Source organism: Physcomitrium patens, chromosome 20 (assembly GCF_059467195.1).
Source record: "Physcomitrium patens ecotype Gransden chromosome 20, ASM5946719v1, whole genome shotgun sequence".
NCBI lineage: Eukaryota > Viridiplantae > Streptophyta > Bryopsida > Funariales > Funariaceae > Physcomitrium > Physcomitrium patens.
Genome location: NC_143429.1, coordinates 4,035,142 through 4,057,240, shown reverse-complemented (window position 1 = coordinate 4,057,240; position 22,099 = coordinate 4,035,142). Strand labels below are relative to the sequence as shown.

General features: G+C 40.1%; 3 protein-coding genes and 1 long non-coding RNA gene across 9 annotated transcripts; 3 read left to right on the top strand and 1 right to left on the bottom strand.

Moving 5' to 3' along the window:
* The first annotated feature begins 1,173 nt into the window (after window positions 1–1,173).
* On the top strand, window positions 1,174–6,296 carry LOC112273444 (uncharacterized). Of its 2 annotated transcripts, none has more exons than XM_024502250.3 (7): window positions 1,174–1,431; window positions 2,886–3,027; window positions 3,581–4,172; window positions 4,473–4,645; window positions 4,866–5,006; window positions 5,193–5,364; window positions 5,543–6,296. In XM_024502250.3, the coding sequence occupies exons 3-7, from the start codon at window positions 3,684–3,686 to the stop codon at window positions 5,660–5,662; spliced, it is 1,095 nt and encodes a 364-aa protein (XP_024358018.1). In that variant the 5' UTR covers window positions 1,174–1,431; window positions 2,886–3,027; window positions 3,581–3,683; the 3' UTR covers window positions 5,663–6,296. The 2 variants fall into 2 exon arrangements, with proteins under 2 accessions (XP_024358018.1, XP_090101078.1); XM_090244952.1 differs by lacking the exon at window positions 1,174–1,431 and adding an exon at window positions 1,817–2,046.
* A 14-nt stretch (window positions 6,297–6,310) lies between these two features.
* Window positions 6,311–11,118, top strand: LOC112273442 (radial spoke protein 14). 5 transcript variants are annotated; one of them, XM_090244950.1, is made up of 12 exons: window positions 6,311–6,487; window positions 6,787–7,012; window positions 7,321–7,488; window positions 7,746–7,854; window positions 8,082–8,171; window positions 8,295–8,356; window positions 8,463–8,535; window positions 8,780–8,940; window positions 9,147–9,235; window positions 9,480–9,596; window positions 9,808–9,919; window positions 10,069–11,118. In XM_090244950.1, the coding sequence occupies exons 3-12, from the start codon at window positions 7,435–7,437 to the stop codon at window positions 10,246–10,248; spliced, it is 1,047 nt and encodes a 348-aa protein (XP_090101076.1). In that variant the 5' UTR covers window positions 6,311–6,487; window positions 6,787–7,012; window positions 7,321–7,434; the 3' UTR covers window positions 10,249–11,118. The 5 variants fall into 5 exon arrangements, with proteins under 5 accessions (XP_090101076.1, XP_024358012.1, XP_090101074.1 ...); XM_024502244.3 differs by having other exon boundaries at window positions 6,416–6,551; window positions 7,321–7,589; XM_090244948.1 differs by lacking the exon at window positions 6,311–6,487 and having other exon boundaries at window positions 6,594–7,012; window positions 7,321–7,589; window positions 10,097–11,118.
* Window positions 11,119–12,118: 1,000 nt separating this feature from the next.
* LOC141044565 (uncharacterized) lies at window positions 12,119–13,640 on the bottom strand. The gene is made up of 2 exons (XR_012216163.2): window positions 13,502–13,640; window positions 12,119–13,355 (listed from the first exon to the last, which is right to left on the bottom strand). It is a non-coding gene; the product is annotated as an uncharacterized LOC141044565 (long non-coding RNA).
* On the top strand, window positions 13,349–15,436 carry LOC112273164 (uncharacterized). The gene is made up of 3 exons (XM_073529291.2): window positions 13,349–13,603; window positions 13,736–14,068; window positions 14,406–15,436. The coding sequence occupies exons 1-3, from the start codon at window positions 13,546–13,548 to the stop codon at window positions 14,435–14,437; spliced, it is 423 nt and encodes a 140-aa protein (XP_073385392.1). The 5' UTR covers window positions 13,349–13,545; the 3' UTR covers window positions 14,438–15,436.
* Window positions 15,437–22,099: the final 6,663 nt, after the last annotated feature.

The window sequence follows — 22,099 nt, the reverse complement described above, 5'->3', positions numbered from 1 at the left end:
AAGAGAAGAAAAAATAACAAAGGAAGAAGCATGCCATGTTTGCCCAAGTTCCAATCATCCATTCCTAAGTACCCATTGCACCGTTTTGAATTACAATTCTTTATGGTATTTATTTATTTATTTACTTATTTATTTTTGCTGACACCTTCAATTCATTGTCAGGCTCACTGTTTGTGCCAAACTTCTTTCAACTTTATTCTTAGTTATTTTTAGATTCTTTTTGATATATGTGTTAAAAAAAGGCATTTGTGACAGATGTGTTCTTCTGGGAACAAGTTTGCACAAGCCAGAAACCCTCTAATGTATGAAAAAATGAATGAACTCACTACTTTGTTAGAGCACGAGCTCATCAAAGCAGCTCTTTGCCCTAATCAAATGTGCCTGTTTGCACAGGCTTTCTTAATACCATATCAATCAGTTCAACTAAAACCTCAATGTGGATCTCTATAAAAGTAAAGAACAAATGATTTCACAATAGAAAAAAGAAATAAATAAAATCATTACACAAATAAAAGGATACAACACAAGCTCCTTTGTTGATAAGTTATAAAAAAAAAAAAAATGAAGTTTACTTAATAAATATAACATTAATGCGAGTTCATGTCATGTGTTTATTGTTGAGGTATGACTTAATTTCTAAAAGTTTTTTAAAAAGTACTTACAAAATGAGATCATCACTAGAAATCAACTTAGAATTCATGATAGTGCCCAACATAGGAAGTTAAATAATATTCACATTTATTACATATCACATTGTTTCAGTTTTAGTGCTCATTGGCAAACGTTTCCCAAAGCTACTCATACAAAAAAGTAAAAATTAAGTCAGTAAAAAGTGACACCATGTATTCAAAGCTGGAGAAATATATTTTTATCTCCATTTCACATGCACAAAAGCATGTCAACATGAGTGTGTTGTTGTTTCCAAGGGGGACCATTTACTTAAGCTGATAGCAAATGGGCTTAGCCTACAAAAAGCGCTGATGGGAACGCAGGTTCCCATTTTTCACCAGGACTAGTAAATTCTCAGTTTACACGCCCACATATTTAGGTCAAGGACAGAAATAGGAGGGGAACGCAAGGGAACTTCAAGGGAGCGCCGAGGAACGTTTGAGGGGAACTTCGTCTCGCACCTCAAAGGGAGAGTCAGGGAATATGCGAAATAGCCAGAGACACAGAGCGCGAGAGAGAGAGCGAGCGAGAGCGAAGAGGAGAAGAGTCGAAGAATGCATTTGCAATGCATCGCTGCCGCGTTGTGTTCCGCCTCATCTCGAACGGTCGATGCTGGAGTGACAATTCTTTCCTTTGGTGTTAAGTTTCCGTCCCTCGAGAGCAGTTTATTGCGGTGCGATTGATGCACTGGCGAGGTGGTGATCGGTTGCTGATCACTTCCGGCGCTTCACGGAATTTTGGACGAGGAGGCTGGATTTCGAGGTAGGGAGCTCTCTGCGTTTCGGTTCTAGGACTACATTGGCTGTTTTGATGGTCGCGCGAGGGTTTTATTAGGTTGGATTGGTTGAGGTTGGGATTAGTATTTCGTTTTATCGGGTGAGGAAATGTGAGAGTGGGAAGAGATTTTTTTTTCCAGAGAGAGGTGTAAGTGGCGCTGCCTTGAGAAGGGGTTAGTGAATCGTGTTTGGAATTCGAAAAGTTTGGGTGGAGAAATTGTAGTCTTTCAGTTAGTGAAGAGGTTTGAGTGATCGGGGAGTTGAGTGCTGGCTTGCGTGTTGGTTCAGCCAAGACATTGCAGTGACTTCAATTGGAAGTCAAAGGTTGAGGAAGGTTTTTAAGTGTTTTAGTGTGGAGGAGTGATCTGCTCTTGGCGTGAAGTTTCTTGAATTTTTATTTTTGCGATTATGCGAGGGAAGTGTCAGTGCTTCTGTTGTTATTGTCCTTGGATAGGGTGATAACAGTTTAGCTTCTCCCTGGCATTCGTTATCCTACACTGCTGTTTTCTGAGAGAGTTTCTGCGTAGAGTCTCGAAAGTGGAGTGCAATCTAGTCACGCAAGCGCCTGTGCTTTGCTCGATTCTAAATTTGAGGAGCCAATGTAAGTCTTGTCATCCAGGGTGTGCCCTTTGTGGTGTTTTCCTGGTTTCGTGGTGGACGGCTTTGGTACTGGAGTGGTGCATTTTCGACTGCTTCTGGATTGTTAGGCTCGGGGATTGCAGGATTAGGTGACGTGGTAGTGGATGGTAACAGAGGAGTCATTGTGTAGATTTGTGAAATAGTCTCCGTTGGTGCCTACTTTCTCTTCCCTGTTTGTGTTCCTTAGGATATGAGAGGTTAAAAAAATTATTCGAAGTGAATTCGAACTTCGAACATGCGTAGTTGAGAAAGACGACCGTGCTCTTTGAGTAACCAGGACACTTGTTATGTTGTCTGTGATACTTAGAATGCCTGCAGGCTTTTGTCTTAACATCATAGTTGGTATTGCCTTGCCCTTATCTTGCATCACTATGAACTTGTTCCGAGGTTATCAGATTCGCAGTTGCATTTGATGATCAAGGCGCGGTGTACATGGAGGATGATTTGCATGATCTCTTCTCCTCTAGGTTTCTTTTTGTCTTTTCCAATTCTTATTTACATCCTTCAGACTTATTTGCGGACTAAGAGCATGATACTTTCTCGTGTAATTCTTACTTACCTGGTCAATCCTACACTAAAGCAACTCGGATTAATCATGGCTAGTAGCCGTTGTAGGCGCACGATGCTTGTAGATCTTCTGACTGTTCACTTGGATGTCAGCAGCACGCTAACTTCAACTGGAAATTTACACATAGAAGCTCATGGTAGTCACTGTCTTGTTCTGATCTCATCATTCCTCTCGGTTTCGTCGCTAACGATGCTCCATATTGACCTTGATGTGTGTTTATGTTGTAATTGCAGAGGGAGAGCGAAATAAGCTGATTGCTGTTGAAGTGGCTCGTAATGTGGAGCTATGGCGAAAAGCTATGGAGTTTATACTGACAAAATTGGCGTCAGTTTCTATGTATGAGACAACTTACAACATACCCAAGGAAATCGTTAGGTATGGAATGCACTGTTTTACCCCCGCTAGAGTGTTTTAAAATAAGAAAAAAATAAGAATAAAAAAATAAAATCTAATTTCTTGAATCCCACTGAATTCTTGCTCTTTAGGTTTTTGGTATCTAATTTTGGATTAAGCAGCGTCTGTGTGCAATTGGGCCCCGTCACTGAATCAGAAGAATTTAATAAGTTCATTGCATCCCTAGCTCTGATTGAAAGCTGCTACTTTTGTGAAATTCAAGTTCGGGGTCCCGTTCGTACTTGGCTCGTTTATTAATGCACATGCGCACTTTTTGAGCTTTTTCGTTTCGAGTGTCAATTTCTGAGGAACCCCCTCAAGTCATCTTCATCTTTGTAGTTTGAGCGCTCTCTCTTGGGTTATTATTGGTGTTATGTATCGATAGAATCTAAACTTCTTTGGATACCTTGGCAGAGTGAGTGGTAATCAGGTCTGAAGCTTCTGTCTCACATGTATCAGCTTAAGCCCAGTCATCCTATTCTTTTAAATGGACTTACTGTCTGAATTTATGAACTTTTTTTTTCCATGTGTGCAGAGCTCAGCTGTCCATCTCTCTTGGACTTGAATAGCTATCTTTTGAGTTTTTAATTAAATCTTCTCTAGAACAGAGTTTGAAAGCTTTTGAACTGCATAGCTTGATGGCAGACAGCCAGGGCTTTTCTATGGCCGCATCTAAGTGTGACCTGAATAAGGGGATGAATGATCACCGAGATGAGGCAAGCAAGAGCAACCTATACGGTAATTTATCGTCCTGTACAGAAACTCGCTCTAAATGGACCAATTTGGAAGTGTCATCGAAGAAGATGATTTCCAACTCACCGCATTTGTATCCTAAACCGTCCTCAATTATCCTCCGCATCAAACAACATCCTCCCTCACTGGAGGTTCATCTGCCGGAAGAGAGCTCTCCTAGTTCTTCAACAACTGATTCCTCGGATTCAGACAACAGTGGTGGAGGGACGCTGTCATCCAGCACAGTGGATAAGAGGTCAAATGATGAAGATTCAGATGCTGAGAGCACCTATAATGCTAACGGGGAGGTAACCTGCATTGTCGATTCTTTTGCTGAGCTGGAGAACGTGCATGCATCTGAAAATCGTACCATTTTGATCCACCATATGGCTGAGGTACTAATTCCTCTAGATGCTTTTGATTATGTGTAAATTTTTAGTACTTCTCTGGAGTATGTTGACGGTGAGGAATCGAAGCCCGCCAGGAATCGTAGTAACTCGTTCTTAAAATTTGCTGCATACTGTAGTATCTGTTCTTCTTTGCTCTTTGTGGCGATCGTGTGCTTTGGTAGTATTCTGAAATCTGTCCGACTCCTATGAATATTCTCCATGTCAAGTTTATATTGTGATGACTTGATGCTGTGGGTAGCTTGCCGATGTAAGTTAATTTTCTGAATATACCTTATCTGTGTTCAGGTTGCATTGAACATCAAATTAGGGCCTACAGGATTATATCTGGCCGTTCAACTTCTTGACTTGTACTGGAACCATCATCGTGAAAAGGGCAAGATTTTGGACTCCGTACAGCTCCAAGTGCTTGCCCTCACTTGCGTCCATGTCGCTAACAACCGCTTCAGTGGCATTAAAAGGTGCAAAGGAATTTGTGATTCGTTCAAATGTTCTTCTGTCCTGCATTCAAGTAATATATATATATTTGATTTTCTCGATAAATCCAAGTGATATTTCAGATGTCTATTAATCTCTGGCTGCAACCAGAAGAAACACTAGTACTGGCATATTGCACACTCCGGAACGGTTTTGCTGCCAATCAAAGTCTCAATACTTATCATAGTGCATTGATTTGAACAGAACCCCAGACGAATTTTGTCGCTTAGCTGGTGTAGCAGAAGGAACTGTGAAAGGATGCATGATTGTGAAACAAGAAGCATCCCTCGAGGCTTTGCTGGGAGGCTCGCAAGTTGCAGCCACGATCTCTACTTGGGGGTTATGGTATGCGCATTGTTCTATTGACCTCAATGTATTTACGTTCACACTGTCGAAATATTTCGTTGTCATTATATACTGCTCCCTTGTAACATGTAGTACTCTTTCGAAAAGATGGGAACTTCTGTAAATTTCGTTCAATATTTGACACGATTGATTGCTCACATGTTACGGTATGTCTGATGTGTTCAGGCGTAAGATGGGGCATCCAGCTAATCAGCAACATTTAATCCAGTTTGTAAGGTTGCTAAAGGGTTCTGACTTTGGAAACGCACACTTTCCACGTGATCTCATGGAAGGATCACATTCTGTGTGTAGTGCTTCAGCATCGTCGATTGAAGTTCTCACTACGAATGCAGCTAAGGTAAGGTCTTATTAGGCTTTAACTTAAGTCCTTCATTGATAGTAATCATGTACGCAATGAACTTTCTGTTTCAATGTTCTCTAGTCTTACAACCTATAAAATTGTTATGCAGTGTATTAGTTATTTATAAATGTTGTCTGTGTCTAATTTGTTACTTACTCTCTTTTGCATCTTGCAGGTTGTAAATGCACTCTTGTCATCAGCTCAAGGTTGTTCGACAACTTCAAGTGGCAAGAAAAGGCCCTTGGACAAACCAATCGTGTTTGTGCCAATGAAACGTAGTGCAGCTCAAGGGTGAAGATATTCGACGTCAAGTGCATATGCTGGGGTTTTTTGGTTAACCCCTTGTGACTAACAATAAGCTGGTGAGTACAATCTTGTAGGTGATAATTATCACCAAAGATTGGAATGCCCAGGATTTATTTGTACAGTGTTAACACCAACAATAATTCTGCAGGGAGGAGTTTTGACTAGTTACACACCGTCATGTTACTTGTAAAACATTTAGTTTGACCATAGATTTCACTTGTTCATACACCAAATTCAGGGAAAATGAAAAAAACAGAAAAAAAACACTCATACTCTGACCCTTTTCAAGCTCATTTCGGAAACTCTTCGGTGTGTTCCCCTGAACACAATTAGTTGGTAGTCAGCTTTTAAATCTCATCAAGGTCACACAGATAGCATCTGATGGCATATTGGAAGGGCAAAATCTGCTGTAGGTATCCTTGAGAACAGATGTTAGCTCATGTATATACATTTATCTGGCGCTCTTTCTTTCAAGATTTGGTACATAGTTGCAATTTAGTTTGCATCGCCGGCATGTTTAATAACTTTGCCTTGGTTGTAGCCCCTCGGTTGCACTGTATGGCACAGGATGGTGGTAAATTTTCTCTGTACATAAACTCAATAAAACAATTCTTTCACCGGAAGTGTTCGGTTACTCCTTCCTCTCACTTATACTGCTCTACTCGAGGCATGAATTTCAGTCAATTCTCATCCAAGTGTGCACATTTGGTTTGTTTCTGTACTGGGAGCCTTAAGTCTGTCTACATCGTCTGAGATAATCAGAATGAGCTGAGAAGTGACCAGATGTTAATGCAAGGTTCGTGTGAATCAGTGGGTAAGCACCAGCCAAGCCTTTTGCTGATGTACAAGGCGCCAACTTAATGAGGAGAATCGATTTGGTAGGTATTGGATTTTATTCAAGTAGCGACTTGTCGCCAGTAGATGTTGCAAGCGTAGAAAACTCTTGAACACAGCAAGAAGTTCCGATTTTAGGTTAAGAGCTTACTACGAGGTCTTTAAGCTTAATTGAGATATCTGGTGGTTACTGTCTTGATTTACAGCATTTCTGCACTCATTGTGATATAGAAGAGGTTAATGGATAAGCTCGGTTTTACGAAGCAGTTTGTGGTGCAGTGTTGAGAGAACTCCTTTGGCGTCGGTTCATATCTCTGCCTGGAGTCAGCTGGAGTCGAGAGTGGAGTAGTTGACGCTTTCAGGATCGAGGTGGAGAGGAAGTTGCCATTTCTTGTGTGTGCCTGCTGCGAGGAATTTCTGTTCACCCGCAATCCACTAATCTCAAGGCGTTGCGATACCACTATCTATTACTCGCCTGAAGATTGGCTCCCAAAGGATGTTCCTTGTAAGTCTTCCAACCGTTGGCGAGTTTCTTTCTGCTGTTCCGTATGATGAGAAGGATGAAGAATCCGGTACACTGAAGAGAATTCGACTTCGGCGGTCTTTGTTATCGTTGTTTAAGTCTCGTTCTGTACGACATGGACGATTCTCTTGACAGTTCTTTTGATAGTTGGATGGCTGCAACGTGGATTCTAACCACATGGGAGCTTTGATTATGCTTTCGCTGCGATTAATACTGCTGAACCGCAATCACAAGGTGGGTCAATTAGTGTGGAGGCGATAACACTGTAGGGCTGACTGAATCTGTGGCAGTGCTGACTGACTTGCGCACCATGCCTCCGTTGGAAGATGATACCGTCCGTCAGTGCAAGGCATGGTGGTACGCTGACCAACAGATCCGGACGGAAGACATGACGAGGTTTGTGAATGTTCCGGATTGCGAAGAGGGCTACCCTTTGCTCAAGAGTGAGTTGCCACCAGGTAACCTAATGGAACAGCATGCGGATCACCCCAAGGTTTACTGGCCCACAGAGGAGCCAAGAATCACATTGGGTTACTTGAATTTCATGTACTCTAAGCTTGTAATCCATTCTTCGAACACCCAACTCCCAGCAACTGCATGTTGATTTCTGTGTTCGATTAATATTTTGGCGAAGCATCCATTCTTCGAAATGTTAACTCAACTCTTTGCCTTCAAAATGTCTCAATATCCTACATCGCTGCGTTTGATGTGACAGGTTCGGATACTGAAAACTACGACAGACATCGTGTATAGGCAAAAGGCCGTTCAATGGTGCGTTGAGATGCTTTGCACCCCGGACTCTCGCGTGAGGTGTATATTGGCAGGTGCTTCTTCTTTTATGTAAGATTCACATATTGGGTTGTTTTCTGCTCTGGATTAAGACTGTGAGATTAGATGTGATTAATTCTTCCATGTGTTGAAGTCGGATCTGGAAGAGAGACCTTCGGACGCTTGGTCTGTAAGTTTTTACCACAATGAAAGTCATGAACAAAGAGTAGAGCCTCAAAAACAGAATATAATCCTATATAGATTATCTTCAATGTGGGTGTAGGTATTCTCCCGCTTTTAGCCGAAATGGCGCAGACAGAGGAGGACATGTATTTGAAACAGGAGCTCACCATGTGTTTCAAATATGCTTCAGGTGAATGTGGTTTCAGACTGTGCATTATCGTGCACAATTCATAGATAGCTATTTAATTCTTTACATGCATGAGCTCATGTAGCGTTGGCACTCGTGGTGAACTTTGTTGTTGAGTGTTGACAGCCTCAACAGAAGCTTGGGATGCGTTGGTGGACCTCAAATGCATTGACAAACTTGTGGAATATGTAAGCTTGATGAACCTTGAGACTACTTTGTTTGGTCTTATGAGAAGGAAACAAACAGGTATGCAAACCTCATGAGCTATTGTGTATGTGAGAATTCTTCTTGCAGGTGGCGAGCGACAATAAACTATTAAGAGGAAATGCTTTAAATGCTCTTAACGATTGCTGTCTTTCTGATAGAGGTGGGTTGCCTCAGACTAAGTCACAGATGTAGGCACTGAATTTCTTAGTTCAAACTGCAAAGAATCTTGAAAAAACATCAAATACAGCAAGGAATGTTTGTGAGTGCAATTTGAAACCCCTCACTGCCTCACACAACCAAATAGAATGTACAGTAATGAGTATGTAGAAACCTTCGTTGTCCTGTTCTGTCTTGTTCTATTTTATCGCAGTAAGTCTGAAGTTCTGGGCAATACATTTTCCCAGCACAAGACGTGATTGTCAACAAGGGTTCAACCTTGAAGTTCATCCTGGAGAATATTAATAAAGAGACTGATCGTATGAATACAATTGCGGCTTTGGACATCTTGTCAAAATGTATAATCAATTTGAACTACTGCGAGAAAGCAATGGAGGAACTTTTATCAGTAACTTTTTTCTTTGAACTTCCAACTAAAATTGATCACATACTCGCACATTTTGAGGTCAACAGACAAAGAAGAGGTCGAGTTGAATGAAGTTTGTCTTGCATCGCAACCTTCTTTGCCAACTGTTGGTAAATATGCATTATTAGTAAAGTTCTAGAATGGAAATGCATACTAAATTCTTAGAACCCTGACAAAAATTGGGATAGGTTGATGCTGTGTCCACTGCGCTGCGGTTGATGGATTCACGATTTTTAGATTTGAAGGAGTCCGCTACAAGATTTTTGTGTCTCCTGTGGTATGTGGACCAATCCTTCTTTTCAGATGACAGTCCAGAATTTGTTGCTTTTTGCATGATTTATTCAGTAGAATTGATTCATCAGTTTTAAACTCACATTACCAACATCAAGCTTGTGGTCAAGATTATTTAAGTTCCTGTGAGAGATTACTCCACATTGTGCAAGAATGGAGTCAAAACAAATCTTGAATTTTCGTCCCATCTCCTCATGTTGATCTCACTGTTCTTATTGTAATAAATTCAGCTTCCATATCAAAGGCAAAGACCAAGCTCTAAAGCAAGGTGCGATCGAGAAACTTTTACCGCATCTACATCACATTGAGCCCCGGATTCAAGTCTTTGGTTTGGCTGCTCTTATGAGGTACGTGTATTCAGCAAGCAAGATCAGCATTTAAGTTTCTCTAACTGTATGCGGTTTTACTTCATGATCTGGTTCTGCGGACTACTTAGACATGGAAAGTTGGTTTTTCACTTCATGTGGTCAAGAGAGAAGTCTAAAGATATCGACGCTCTAGCTGTGATTGTTAGCTCATCTACGTAGGCTTTCATGTGTTCTTGTTATGAATCTGCAGTATCACCATTGCTGTAGAAGGGAAATTCCGAATTTTGGATGCGGGAGGAATTCCTTATATCAAACCCATGTTGGACCTAACTGACGACGTCATCTGTCTCTACATTTTGCAAGTATGAGAGAAAATCCTCATCTCATCAGAATACGCAATACCATTTCTTTGCTGTTCTGTTTGTAATAGATCTACTTTAGACTGTAATGATACATCAAAAAAATTGGAGTCTTACTTAAATCAGGGGATCGCCTTTCTGTCCTCCCGCAGTTAATGATAAATACTGCACATCGTCCAGGAGCAAGGAAAAAATTGCAGAACTGTATTTCAATATTGCGAAAGATGATTACCGAGTCTACATCGGCCTGGATTAAACGCACTTGTAGACAATGCATCCAACAACTTCAGTTCACATCGCGCCCTTATCCTAACCTCAGATTTGTGAGGTAAATGCAGTCAGATTACAACGCCTGCTGTGTTGCAACAATCTAGTGGCAGTCCTTTACGCAGTTTTTTTTGCCTGTTGCAATGCATATGACAATGAACAGCTAATATGGGAAGTTAATCCTCATTCTAAATTGAATTTGGTCTAGTCGTGGTCATATTATGAGATTCCAACAGCAGTTTCGAGAGAAATGAATTATTATTAAACCAGATGATGGCAATTTCGGTCACTTTTTCTGTGTGAGACCAACTGCATCTAACTCCAAGCCTCTTTGTGAAGGTGTATACATTAACCTATGTAGAATTTGTAAACCCAGTCCAAACTAAATGTTCTTCTGCCGATCTCTGGTTTGAAACATGACTCTATAAACTGTCACCTATAGAAAATAAACGTTGGTGATAATGTTTCAGATTTCTTGAGTATTTGTGACTCGAACAATGTGAGAGACAATGTTTGTTACATGTGAATCTTGTGAGATAGAAGTTTATTTCTACTGTTCTAGAGCTCATTACCACGGCCCACACTAGCATATTGAATATTTGATGTCATACCACGTATGCATTAAAATTAGGAGCCTTACAATTCAGACCAGATTCAAATAATTTACAGTATACAATTATTGAAAGACCTGGTCCAGTCTGCATCCTAAGAGCCCCAAGGGACCCAGTAGTTAATAGGGTTTGACAAGTTCTACGTGATTGCAAAGCGTAGGCATTCGGACATATCCATGTATCTGCAATCTGAAAACTTTATCTAGAGATAAGTTTTGGTGTTTTGAAAGGAGGCACTATTGGCACATGTGACTTGAATTGTGACAATGATGAACTAAAGGCCAGTTATTAATAACAAAGCCAAAAGTGTTGTATGTGAACTTAGCTAGTAGTGAATTGTTAATAAACATTTGCATGATATTATTGTATTTTTTATTATATTTAAAAATAAACTTCTTAATTTTTTTATACAGAAGACATATAATAATTTTAAGATTTTAGATAATCAGATATTTATGTTATCGTTTTAACTTTTTTGATATTTTTAAAAAAATGTTTTGTAATGATTTAAATAGTAGAATTTTAAATGCAACTATAAACAATCCACAAGTTAAAATTAAGATGATTATAATATAATGATTTTGTTGTAATTTTACAATAACCAATGAGAAACATGATTTTTAATAAGATAGCAAGATAATTAAAAATAACCTTTACCAACTTATAAATTGCTTCGTGCATTGAAGATATTATTAGAATATATAATTTTCCTTTTAAAGAACTACAAGATGATCTTCTTTAAAAAAATTAAAAGACAAAGATATGAATTTTAGATAATAGTTAATTTGGTTTTTTGAAGTTTTTTATTTTACTTATTTAACTTAAACTATAATATTAAACAACTCAGGTATTAGCAATAAATTTAAACAATTATATGTGCAGTTTATAAATTTTATGTTTAAAGAAAGATAATGATAATTTATATTTTAATGAATAATGATACATGGTCAAATTTTAAAACTTAATCTACACAATCTAGAGATATGAAATTAGGTCATCAAAATTGTTGTTGGATGTGATACTTTTTTTGTAGTTAATTTTAATTTAAATAAATAAATACATTTCTTGCTTATTTATTTATTATTTTTTAAAATTAATTTATTTTTATTTGCAATTTCTAGTTTTAAAATGGGTCAAGAATATTACAAGTTCTGTAACCTAATCAAATAAATTATTTTTCTTTTGAAAAACGAATTCAGATCTTGTCTTGAGGTTTGGCCAATATTATTTTTGAAAAACGAATTCAGATTTTGCTTGCTTGCTTGCTTTTTTTTTTTTTTTTTTTTTTTTTTTTTTTCTCTGAATGATATTTTTAGATATAATATTTTGATTTGTTTTTAGAATTAATTATTTTAAAATGATACTTTCTATTTTTAAAATCTTGTGCGATGTAACTTCAAAACATGTGTTTTTACTAGCTCTTCTTAAAATTTGAATGTGAATAGTTTACATCTGATTTGCTTGAAGTTGGTTGATTTAAACTTACGATCATTTTTAAAATCATTTTTACAATCATTTTTAAACTTCCATTTGTATGTTGATTCAAAAGACAATTTATTTTAATCAAATTATTTGATTGATAAATTTATTAGATTTTTATATTTAAAAATATTTCATTTGAAAATATATAATATATTATTTTATATCAAAAATTTCATAAAGATCATTTGCATGTTGATTTCTTATATAAATAGAAACTATTGAAAATCTTAACTTAATGCCTCATAGTTCAAAGTTTATATTAAAAAATATTCTACTTTTCAAAAATTTAAATTTGTAACTCATAATCCATAAATTCATGCACTTTTCTATAACAAATTTTTTTAGTACATCTATTAACACATTTGAATCAATATACTTCTAAAATATATACATTTTTTAAAACACATTTATAAAATCTTAATTACTATTTCTCTTTTCAAATTTCTTTTATCACCATCTATACAATTAAGCATTACCAAATTGTGTTCTTTATTGTCATTTGTTCATTGTTTGAATATTAATAAATTCTTCACTTATATAATTTTAATAAAATACAAAGAAGTCATGTACCACTCAATGTTTGACGTTCTTGTAAAAATCACACCACCTTGTGCTTACTCACCACTCCTATTTGCAACTCAAATTTGCACTTATTCATACCTCCAATTATGATATTTTTTAACACTTCAACTTCATAGAAAAGATACAAATCATGAGATTTTATTTTTTTATGTCTTTCTACAAAAACGTTACAAATTGAGAATACCTTCCCAAAACCTTTTTCTAACCCTAAATGTCACTCACCCATTAACAACGGAAACACATGCACAACATTGGCATTTACAATGTTGCAAAGATACAAACCAAATCTTTCTTTAGTTACATTGTGCCCAAGCATTTTTTTTGGTGCTGATGTCGTGTGAGTGAGCTGCGGACCACAAGCAGCACTATTTGCGAGTCACAAGCTGCCGGAATGTGGAAGAGAGCACCCTACCCACAAAAGAGAATAGGGTTCTTGGAAGCCAAAAATTAGATTTACGGATAGTTATGGAGGATCCTGAGGACGAATTGGGGGCACTCTGCAAGTAACGCTGCGTAAGCTGCCGAAATCACATACACCGACCCAAAAGGTCACAATCCAAGACAACCTAATTTCAGAACGCGTACATGAATCCTCTATTGGCGAGTCACAACAATGCGATAAGACTTTTTGCGAGGATTATACCAAAGACGACGCGTTGAGTGAATCGAGTCGGATTGGACCATCAGATGTCACCGCTCCGACCTTTCTCTAAACGGATTCAGCTTCGTTACGCAAAAATCGAAGGTGACTGGCAAATCCTCCGTGAGTCTCAACTTTTTGCTGATCTTCTAAAGGCCCCAATCGTTGGAAGAGCAGCGGTGGAAATTTGATGGGATTCTGTCCCGGTCTGAGAAATCAACAGCCCATGTTTCGCAGAGAGTTTAGATCTGGTCAGGGGTGACGGGCGCTCCCAGTTTGAAGGCAAGGTTTCCGAGAGAGCCAACTCAAGGAGTTCGCGGAAAAAGCTAACGACGGAAAGGAAATCGGTGAGATGGGTTTTGATTGCCGAGAGGAAGCAGAAGCAGAGCCTGCAGCAAATCAGTCGTAGCCATGGACTTAGAAAGTGTGCCGAAGCATCACACAATCTGTTGCCCGCGATCAGTCTCCGTCGGGGACGATCCTGCGGAATTAGGGCCGACAGTTCTGCTGATTTAGGGCGGACGGTTCCGAACTGGATTCTGTCATCCGACTTCCTTTCCTGCGCGATTGGTACGGGCCATACCTATCAACTAAATGAATGAATTGATGATTTAATGTACGTATATATATATATATATATATATATATATTTGTTTCTTCTCCATCAGCTTGACAGTAAAATTAAAGGGAAATGCAAGTTTTTACCTCATTCAGCAAAAACCAACCATATTCCTCTTTTAAGGATCTCACCACAACAATCAAATCTTTCAATAGGATTCCACCTCCAATAGTGGATGTGTAGATGTAATATACGGCCTCATGTTTTTGATTCTTCTCTTTATATTTGATGAGATCCCTTTTGTCTTCCTTTCAATAGTGCAATGAAACAATGTGTCTCCCACAACAGGAGCTCATTCTTTTGCACCACCTAAAGTTTGATAGACATAGATTTCGCATTTTGTGGACCATGCATTGTGCAATGAGGGACAAAGAATGGGTGTTCAAAAAGCCATAAAGATCTTTGAAGACAAGGCCATTCTTTGAAGATAAGAATGCATCATTTTAGAATATTCATGTTGAGATTGGTTTGTGATTTAGTGTATTACTATGTAGTACACTTGTTTTCAAATTTGAATTCATTATGCTTTTAAATGCTACTTTAAAAAAGTAGTTTTAAAATGTATAAATAATGTTATGTATTAATAATAATAAATAAATATATATTTAGAAGTTGAATTTGGATTAACTTTAATTTATGGACAATGCTTTCAGTTGGAAACAACGAGTGTCATATTCCACATTGTAATGATTACCATGGGTAACATAGACCATGATAAAGTAGGACATGTTTTCCTAGTTATTATTAAGTGCATCTTTTTATGAATTAAATGTTGAATGCACATATATATATATATATATATATATATACGAATCTCTAAAAAATTGTTAAATTGATCCAAATATTTACTAAATTGACCCACCCATCATCATTGGTTGAGTATCCAACCATTTTTTCATTGGTTTTTGACCAATGCAAATCTAGCAATAAAGAATTTTTTTTGATGATGGTTATGAGAGGTGGATTGATTAGGAATTCCCCATATATATTTTTTATAGACTTTCACTATTATATCACCCAACTTATATTATTTTCTCACCCTAAACATACTCCTTGGAATTGGAAACAAATCTAACATAACCCCCACAACTCTTGCCAAGGTGTATATTTCATATCATGTGCTGCAAGTGAGTTCCACTCTACCTCATACGACATGCACTTTAGTGGACATGCTTCTTCTCATTCATGTACACAACAATAGTACCCAGCTCAATATGAACTGTTTGATGATTAAAAACAAAAACAATAAAAACAAAAACAAAAAAACAAAATAAAAAAGTGATAATTTGCAGTTGTAATAGACATTGGTAGCAATTGTAGCTGTAATACAACACACTATTGTTGAATTCTTCTTTTAAATGATATTCTAATTATAATATAATTATTATATGAATTCAACTTACCAAAACTCTAACCATCAATATATGTTCAAAAACATGATTTACATTATATATATATATATATATATATATATATATATAATGGGAAATGTTAAATAGAACCATATTTTTACTAAATAAATCTATTCTTGATGAAGAATATGGTAATCATGATGAATGTGGTTGGCTTTTATTAGTTACAGATCCAATAGTGGAAAAATGAATCAAGAGGTCATTTTATTGTTCATAATGAATAGGTTGATTTATTAAAAACTTGGGTCTATTTACCATTCCTATATATATATATATACACACACACAAATCTTTCTACGTTGAAATTGAATGGAACGATGAGAACTGAAGTTCAAAAAGGAAGCCCGACACTATTCCCATTGCCGGCCGCAGCCGCCGCTGCCGCCGATAGCCATGGCCGCCAACCTCGCCAGCGAGAAACGTCGCAGACTGGAACTCTCTCTCCGGGGCAACGCGAGAGAGGAGGAGAGAGAGCAATAGAATTTGGTAGATCGAAGAAGAAGAAGCGCGGTGTGTGTGTGTGTGAGTGAGTGAGAGAGAGATTGCGACCAGGTGTTGGTCGCGACGCTCTTAGATTCCTCGGTGCATCGCCGTCATCGCCACTGCTGCCCAGTCCCAGAATCTCTGCATGTGCCCCAGGCCTTCGTCTCATGGATTCGCCCTCCGCAGTTGGCAGCCCCTATTCATCGAGCCTCCGGTGACCAGACACCCGCAGACTATCGCTCAATTGCTGCGAACTCCCCGCAGCCGGACTCTACCATCACCTGGGCCATCGTGGATACCTCCCACCAGCTACTCGCACCAACGTGCTGGAATCGGAACATTCTCGGGAGACAGCCATGGTGATTGATGGGTCCATGGTAACAGTCTCTGTGTTTGACATTGTGTCTTGCGGGTGTAATTGCCCACCCGAATGGTCGTGATGTTGTGGATGTCTTCGGTAGATGTTGGGGCCGGGTGCTTGTGGTCCTTCCGCACCGGTCACGCACGGGACTGCTACCGCGACAACCGTCTTTTTTTTTCCCAAGACTGGCGCCAGGTTGCTAAAGATGGACGCTAAGAAGGGCAAAGCGAATCCGGCACGCCTCCGGAGTTTCGACGTCATCGCTGGCTTCATTCTGCTTTGGTACATGGTTTATGGCCATGCTCCATGCCCGCCCGCTTTGTGCTCTGCTAGAAACTGCCGCACTTAAGAAATCGACGGATCGATGAAGCTCTCAACTGTCTCGGAGCTTCGAAGACGGATTGGCTGTTGTGAAGCGTAATCCATGAGCAGCGACGTTGTTTTTGGGGATGAAGACATGCATCGTAGTGAAGCTGATTCTCACTTCATTAGTCACTATTTTTTATTAACCTTTGCATGGATCATTACTCGCATTGAATGGCTGTTTTCGTGACACATAGTAGGGTTAAGACTAGGGACTCAGAAACTTTCAAATTTGAGATTTTGTTTTGTTTTACCATGGATTTGCTTTTCTCACCTTTTCTTCTCGTATGTATGCGATTTCGGTTTCTGTGATTGTGTAAGAAACTGGATCCTGAGTCAAGGTCAAAGGCTTCATTTTATTCATAAAAGATCCAAACTTGTGAAATAATTTGGTTGGTTTGTGGACGAGTAACTTGTAAAATTGGAGCTGCTTTGATGCGAATTTGAACCAGGATTGTCTGTTCAGTACATGAGGACTCGAATGGATGAACAGAGTAAAGGACGTGTTACGTTTAAACTAGAACTGAATGCAAATCTTGTAAAATAAATTTCCTGTAGCATGAATTGTAGATGATTTATTATAATTTATGCAGAATGTATTTCTGTGATAGTACCAGTGGGTGATGGAAACGATCGGCTGACGTGAGACTTTTGTTGATGTGGATTAACACTAGATATCGTGCAGATGAAAATCAAAAGAAAACAAAACAGAAAAAAACACAAAAACAATATTGGATACTCATGAAGAATGATTCATAAACCTTAAAGTATCCACGAATTTGTCAGTTCATCCACAAGTCTACGTTTGATAATGTCCACACGCTAATCTGAGTTTGGGAATGCGGAAACAAGTTTGAAGGTACACAAATAGATTCCTTATTTTTTTTATTTTATCTTTTTTTATTATTTGGGTGTTGGGAAAGGGGAGCTGGAGTCAAGCTTTTACATGCATTGAATGCACAAAAAGTGATTTAGATCCATCTATGTTTTCGTACTCTCACATGTTATTTTTTTTAATCCAAATCAAACATGTAAAAAAGAAAAAATAACATTTTAACATGGCATTAACATGGCATCATTTTCCACATGACCAAAAACTAAACTACTTTACCCTATTCTATCCTTGACCACCACCAAGCAGACAAGGACCTCCTCATGAATCTAAACCAGAAGGGACCATCTTGAACAACTATTGCTTGAACCCCAACAAACAAAATAGCAGCATTAATTACTCGTGCGAAAAACCACATCTAGAATCACATTTCCTAAAGCAAGAAAAAAACGTTCATAGCAAGGGCAACATGGTATCCACAGTTTCACTTAGGAGAGGATTACAGGAGCTATTGGTTTCTAGCCCTTTCAGAATCATTAAGGAAGGCTGTGTGTTTTTCCTAGTCTGAGCTGGGTCTCTTCTATGCGAAGCTACCATCACCGTCCACTGTGGACTGCGTTTTCCACAGAGCTGGTGAAACCGCAAGTGAGCTCCAGGTAACAAGCGATGCGGACATCTCATCGCAGATGTCGGAACAGAGAGACATGAGACAAGACCTTTACACTGCAGCGGCATCGTCGTGTTTCTCTTAATGATTTGCTCGTCGAGTATGTAGTGTGCTTTACTGGTTGTGCAATCCGCATATTTTGCCTCCTTGTCTGGTTCGTCTCCAATCTCCACGTCCATACGGAAGGACTGCTCCTCTGGACCACTGGTTTGACGACCTTGCGGCTCCCATGCCTGGACTCGACGCCTTCCGATCGTTTTCATTGACGTAGGAGATCGATTTTCAAGTGCAGGATAGAAAAAAAGCTGGGAGCAATTCTAGAAAAGGAGTGGCTCGTCACTGAAGCCTGGGTGTCGGGATCATGAAGAGAGGCGCGTCATTAATTTCATCTCTCTCTGGAAAGTACCGGTTGGTGGTCTCGTTCTTCGGGAGCTGAAATCGCTGGTCTATCCAGGCTGTGCGTGTAGCTAGCGACTGGTCGACAAGGGGTTGACTCTTTGCAAGCGCAGTCTCTTGCGAGGATATGTATGTTGAGTCAGAATGAGCTTGCGAAGAGGCGAGGAAAGTTCTAGTGTGGTGTAGGGGGAGATAAGAAGCATGGCTAGAATTGGAGAGGATTTTGATTTGTGGTGAACATCGCCGCTCTGTCATGTTGGAGATTGAAATGTTTGGCAGGTTTGGAAGGTTGTGAAACGGGACTGTTGGTTTCGTTGACGGGTTCAGGAGGGTTTCGATTGCAGTATGAAGTGGTTTAAGAGATTCGGCGGTCGTCGTAGCTTGGAGGTCTCAATCCCAAATGCAGAATTTCAAACTCATGTGAAAAAAATCTCCCAAGTAGTCGGTGTTGATTCAACTCTACCGACTTCAGATACGAATGGGTCCAGAATCGGCCGGCAGAAATCAGAGAGTGCTGCCGTATTTTCCCCTAGAGTTGGTGATCGGAATGAGAATGACATTGACGCGAGTTTGGAATTGCACAGCCGAAGTATCCAGGAGTGGAAGGGTAGAGTCGAAGGAATCCCAATGCAGAGTGCAGAGAATTCAGTTTCTTCAACTTCTGACTCCCACAGGGCGCCCCGAAATATAGACGCCAACTCGGAACCTGCCTCATCTTTAAATACTATTCCCCAACATGGGTCTTGGCGTTCTGGGGTCTGCGAGGCGATTTTTGTAGTGGGATTTGACGCAAATGCGCGAGACGCGCTCGTGCCGGCTATCACGTGGGTATTGCAGACTATAGTGAAGAAGGGAGATTTTCTCGTTTTGATAGGGGTGATGGACTTTTTTCGCGGGCCGTTGGGGTACAGGGTTCAGGTGAACGATAAAACGTGGCTAGGCACCAACAAGAAATTCGTCAGAGACGACATATCGCTGAAGCAATCGGCATGGTCATCCCTCCCCCGGTTGAAAGAATTGTGCGAGGAGAGAGAAGTGAAATTTGTTGTGAATGTGAGAGCTACTGCACGACCAGAGGTAGCGATTGTGCAGGAGGCCGTTGCATGGAATGCAGCGCATGTAGTACTCGATAAGAGCTTGAACCATCGGCGGCGAAGTTACTATCTCAAACACTTGAGCTGTAACGTTACGCGCATGCTCCGCAAGGGAGGCGTGGACATAATCTCGTCGAAATCTGCGTCCCATTCTTCCCCAACCTCTGTCATCCCCTCCAGGCCATTTAGCATTCGCCAAAATTCCGACTCTGCAGAATCTTTAGACCCACAGCAATCCGGAAACTCCTCTACTTCAACCTTGTCCAGGAATGTTGTACTCGTGGAAAATAACAACAGCTCGTCCTTCACATCAAGAAACAACTCCAATAATCCCCGTTCGAACGAAGACGACGAGCTTTTCACCATTGATCACATGCCGTCGCAACACTCAGTTAATGAAGAATCCGAAGCCCATCACTACCGAGCAGAACGCCCCTCCGTGTACTCGACCGGCTACGAAAGCGAAGACTTGTTCAGTTTGTCCGACGACGCATCTCCCCGCAATTCATTTGATTTCGCCTCGGACCCCCGATTCGCCCACAACTGGGCAATTGCAGGCTTCCTCCCATCTCGCTCCAGCCTCGACTCCGGACCGCCACTTGATAAGCGATTTTCCTCGCACACCACAACTGCAACCACCTCAAGGTCGCATCAGCCCTTTCTCAAGGCAACTATTACGGAGCTGAAACTCCTAGATGGACTGCGAGACATGGTGAATGTTCACCTCTGCGACGTTCTGTTCCCCGGTGAGTCTCTCCTCGTCGGGGCTTCTTCATCGGCGCTGTTCCTGATCAACAGCCAGTTCGCGGCAAGTGATGATTCTGGCATGTTGGTGCCATACTCCATGATTGCGGGTCCCCCGAATTCTTATGTTGCGGTGGAGGGCGGCCCGGCGAGGAAACTTTCGGAGCTGGGATCTGGACAATCTGTAACGGTAGTAGACAGTAGCGGGCGTTCGCGGAGTGTTCCAGTGGGATACACGACGACACTGCCGATCAAGCCTGTGATGCGACTGGAGGTTGCTGGTGTGTGTGAGGACCGGGAGCAGGCGCTCAGCCTTGTGGTGCATTCTGCGAAGGTTGTGTGTTTGATGAACCCGAAAGCCATGACAGATGTGTCGGTGGTGGATTTGAAAGTTGGCGATGCTGTCACAGTGTGTCTGCGAAGTTGATCAAATCCATACACTAGGGGTGCCATGCTGCGTTGTTCTCGTCGCTATTGCGAGATGTTGTTCGACCTCTGCTCGAACCACTTGGTGAACGTGGATTGTGAATAGTTGTGATTCCATTGTTGCGGAAATACTGCAGATGGATTGAATTTTGACTCTAATCCAGAAAATTATCATCAACTTGGTGCTTGAACTCCTCACTCAAAAGACGGTGCAAAGGGGCTGTCAGAACATCTATGTCGGAATTTAATGCGTGGAGCCTAGGCATCTAAATTAGAGGCAATAGCAGTGTCTAAAGGTGAATTGCTCAACTCGACATCCTCTCGTCAAGTTGGAAGCTGATCGGCTTCTACAATTAAGTGATCAGCACTGTTAAAAATTAGTTGGGAAGACAGGAGTGTCTTGACAATCTCAGCATGTAACCTAGCGAACAGATCCCTCAATTTCCTTCAGCGAGAACACAAGCAACTCTGGGTTTTAGAGAAATACAGATGAAAAGGCTAGGGGCATCTTGAGTCTGTGTGATAAGGATACACTGTTGTAACACATGAATATTTTAGTCGTTCTTGAGTGTGGATGATTTTATGAAGATTTCTGGCCCAGTGCCTGCACATGTTAATACATATCTGAGCAATTCGTGTTTGTTCATTGTGTCCTTCACTAGTCAGGTCATGGGTCATTTGCATTCTCTTGGTGTTGTGACCAAAAAACTACGAATGAGCCCAAGTTGGGAGAGCGACCCTCTTAATGGCCCGGAGGAATCATTTAGGGCTTTTGAAAGCTGATGTATATTTGTACACACACACACACATATATATATATATGTATATATATCTATGTATCTTCTTAGAGCTTGCACTACGAATAGCATGTGCACAACCTATTAATCTTTTCTTAAGTAAATGCTCACAAGCTTGGTGGAGCAGGATTCGGAGCAGAAAGTCTTCATTGCAACTTGCATACGCCAAGTTTTTGACTCACCATGTGAGCAACGATCATGGCTTCACAAATGAACTGTAATCCGTGTATCTAACCAACACCACCAATTTTCGCAATGTTCAAGTGCTCAGAAGTGATCTGCAGCTTTAATTCAATTGTTTGCGTACTATTCTGTTCGAAGCCTTGGCACAAAATGTGGACGCCTGGAAATCACAAACGTGCTGACCTTTGAATATCAACAGATAATTGCCTACTTGGAGTGCACAA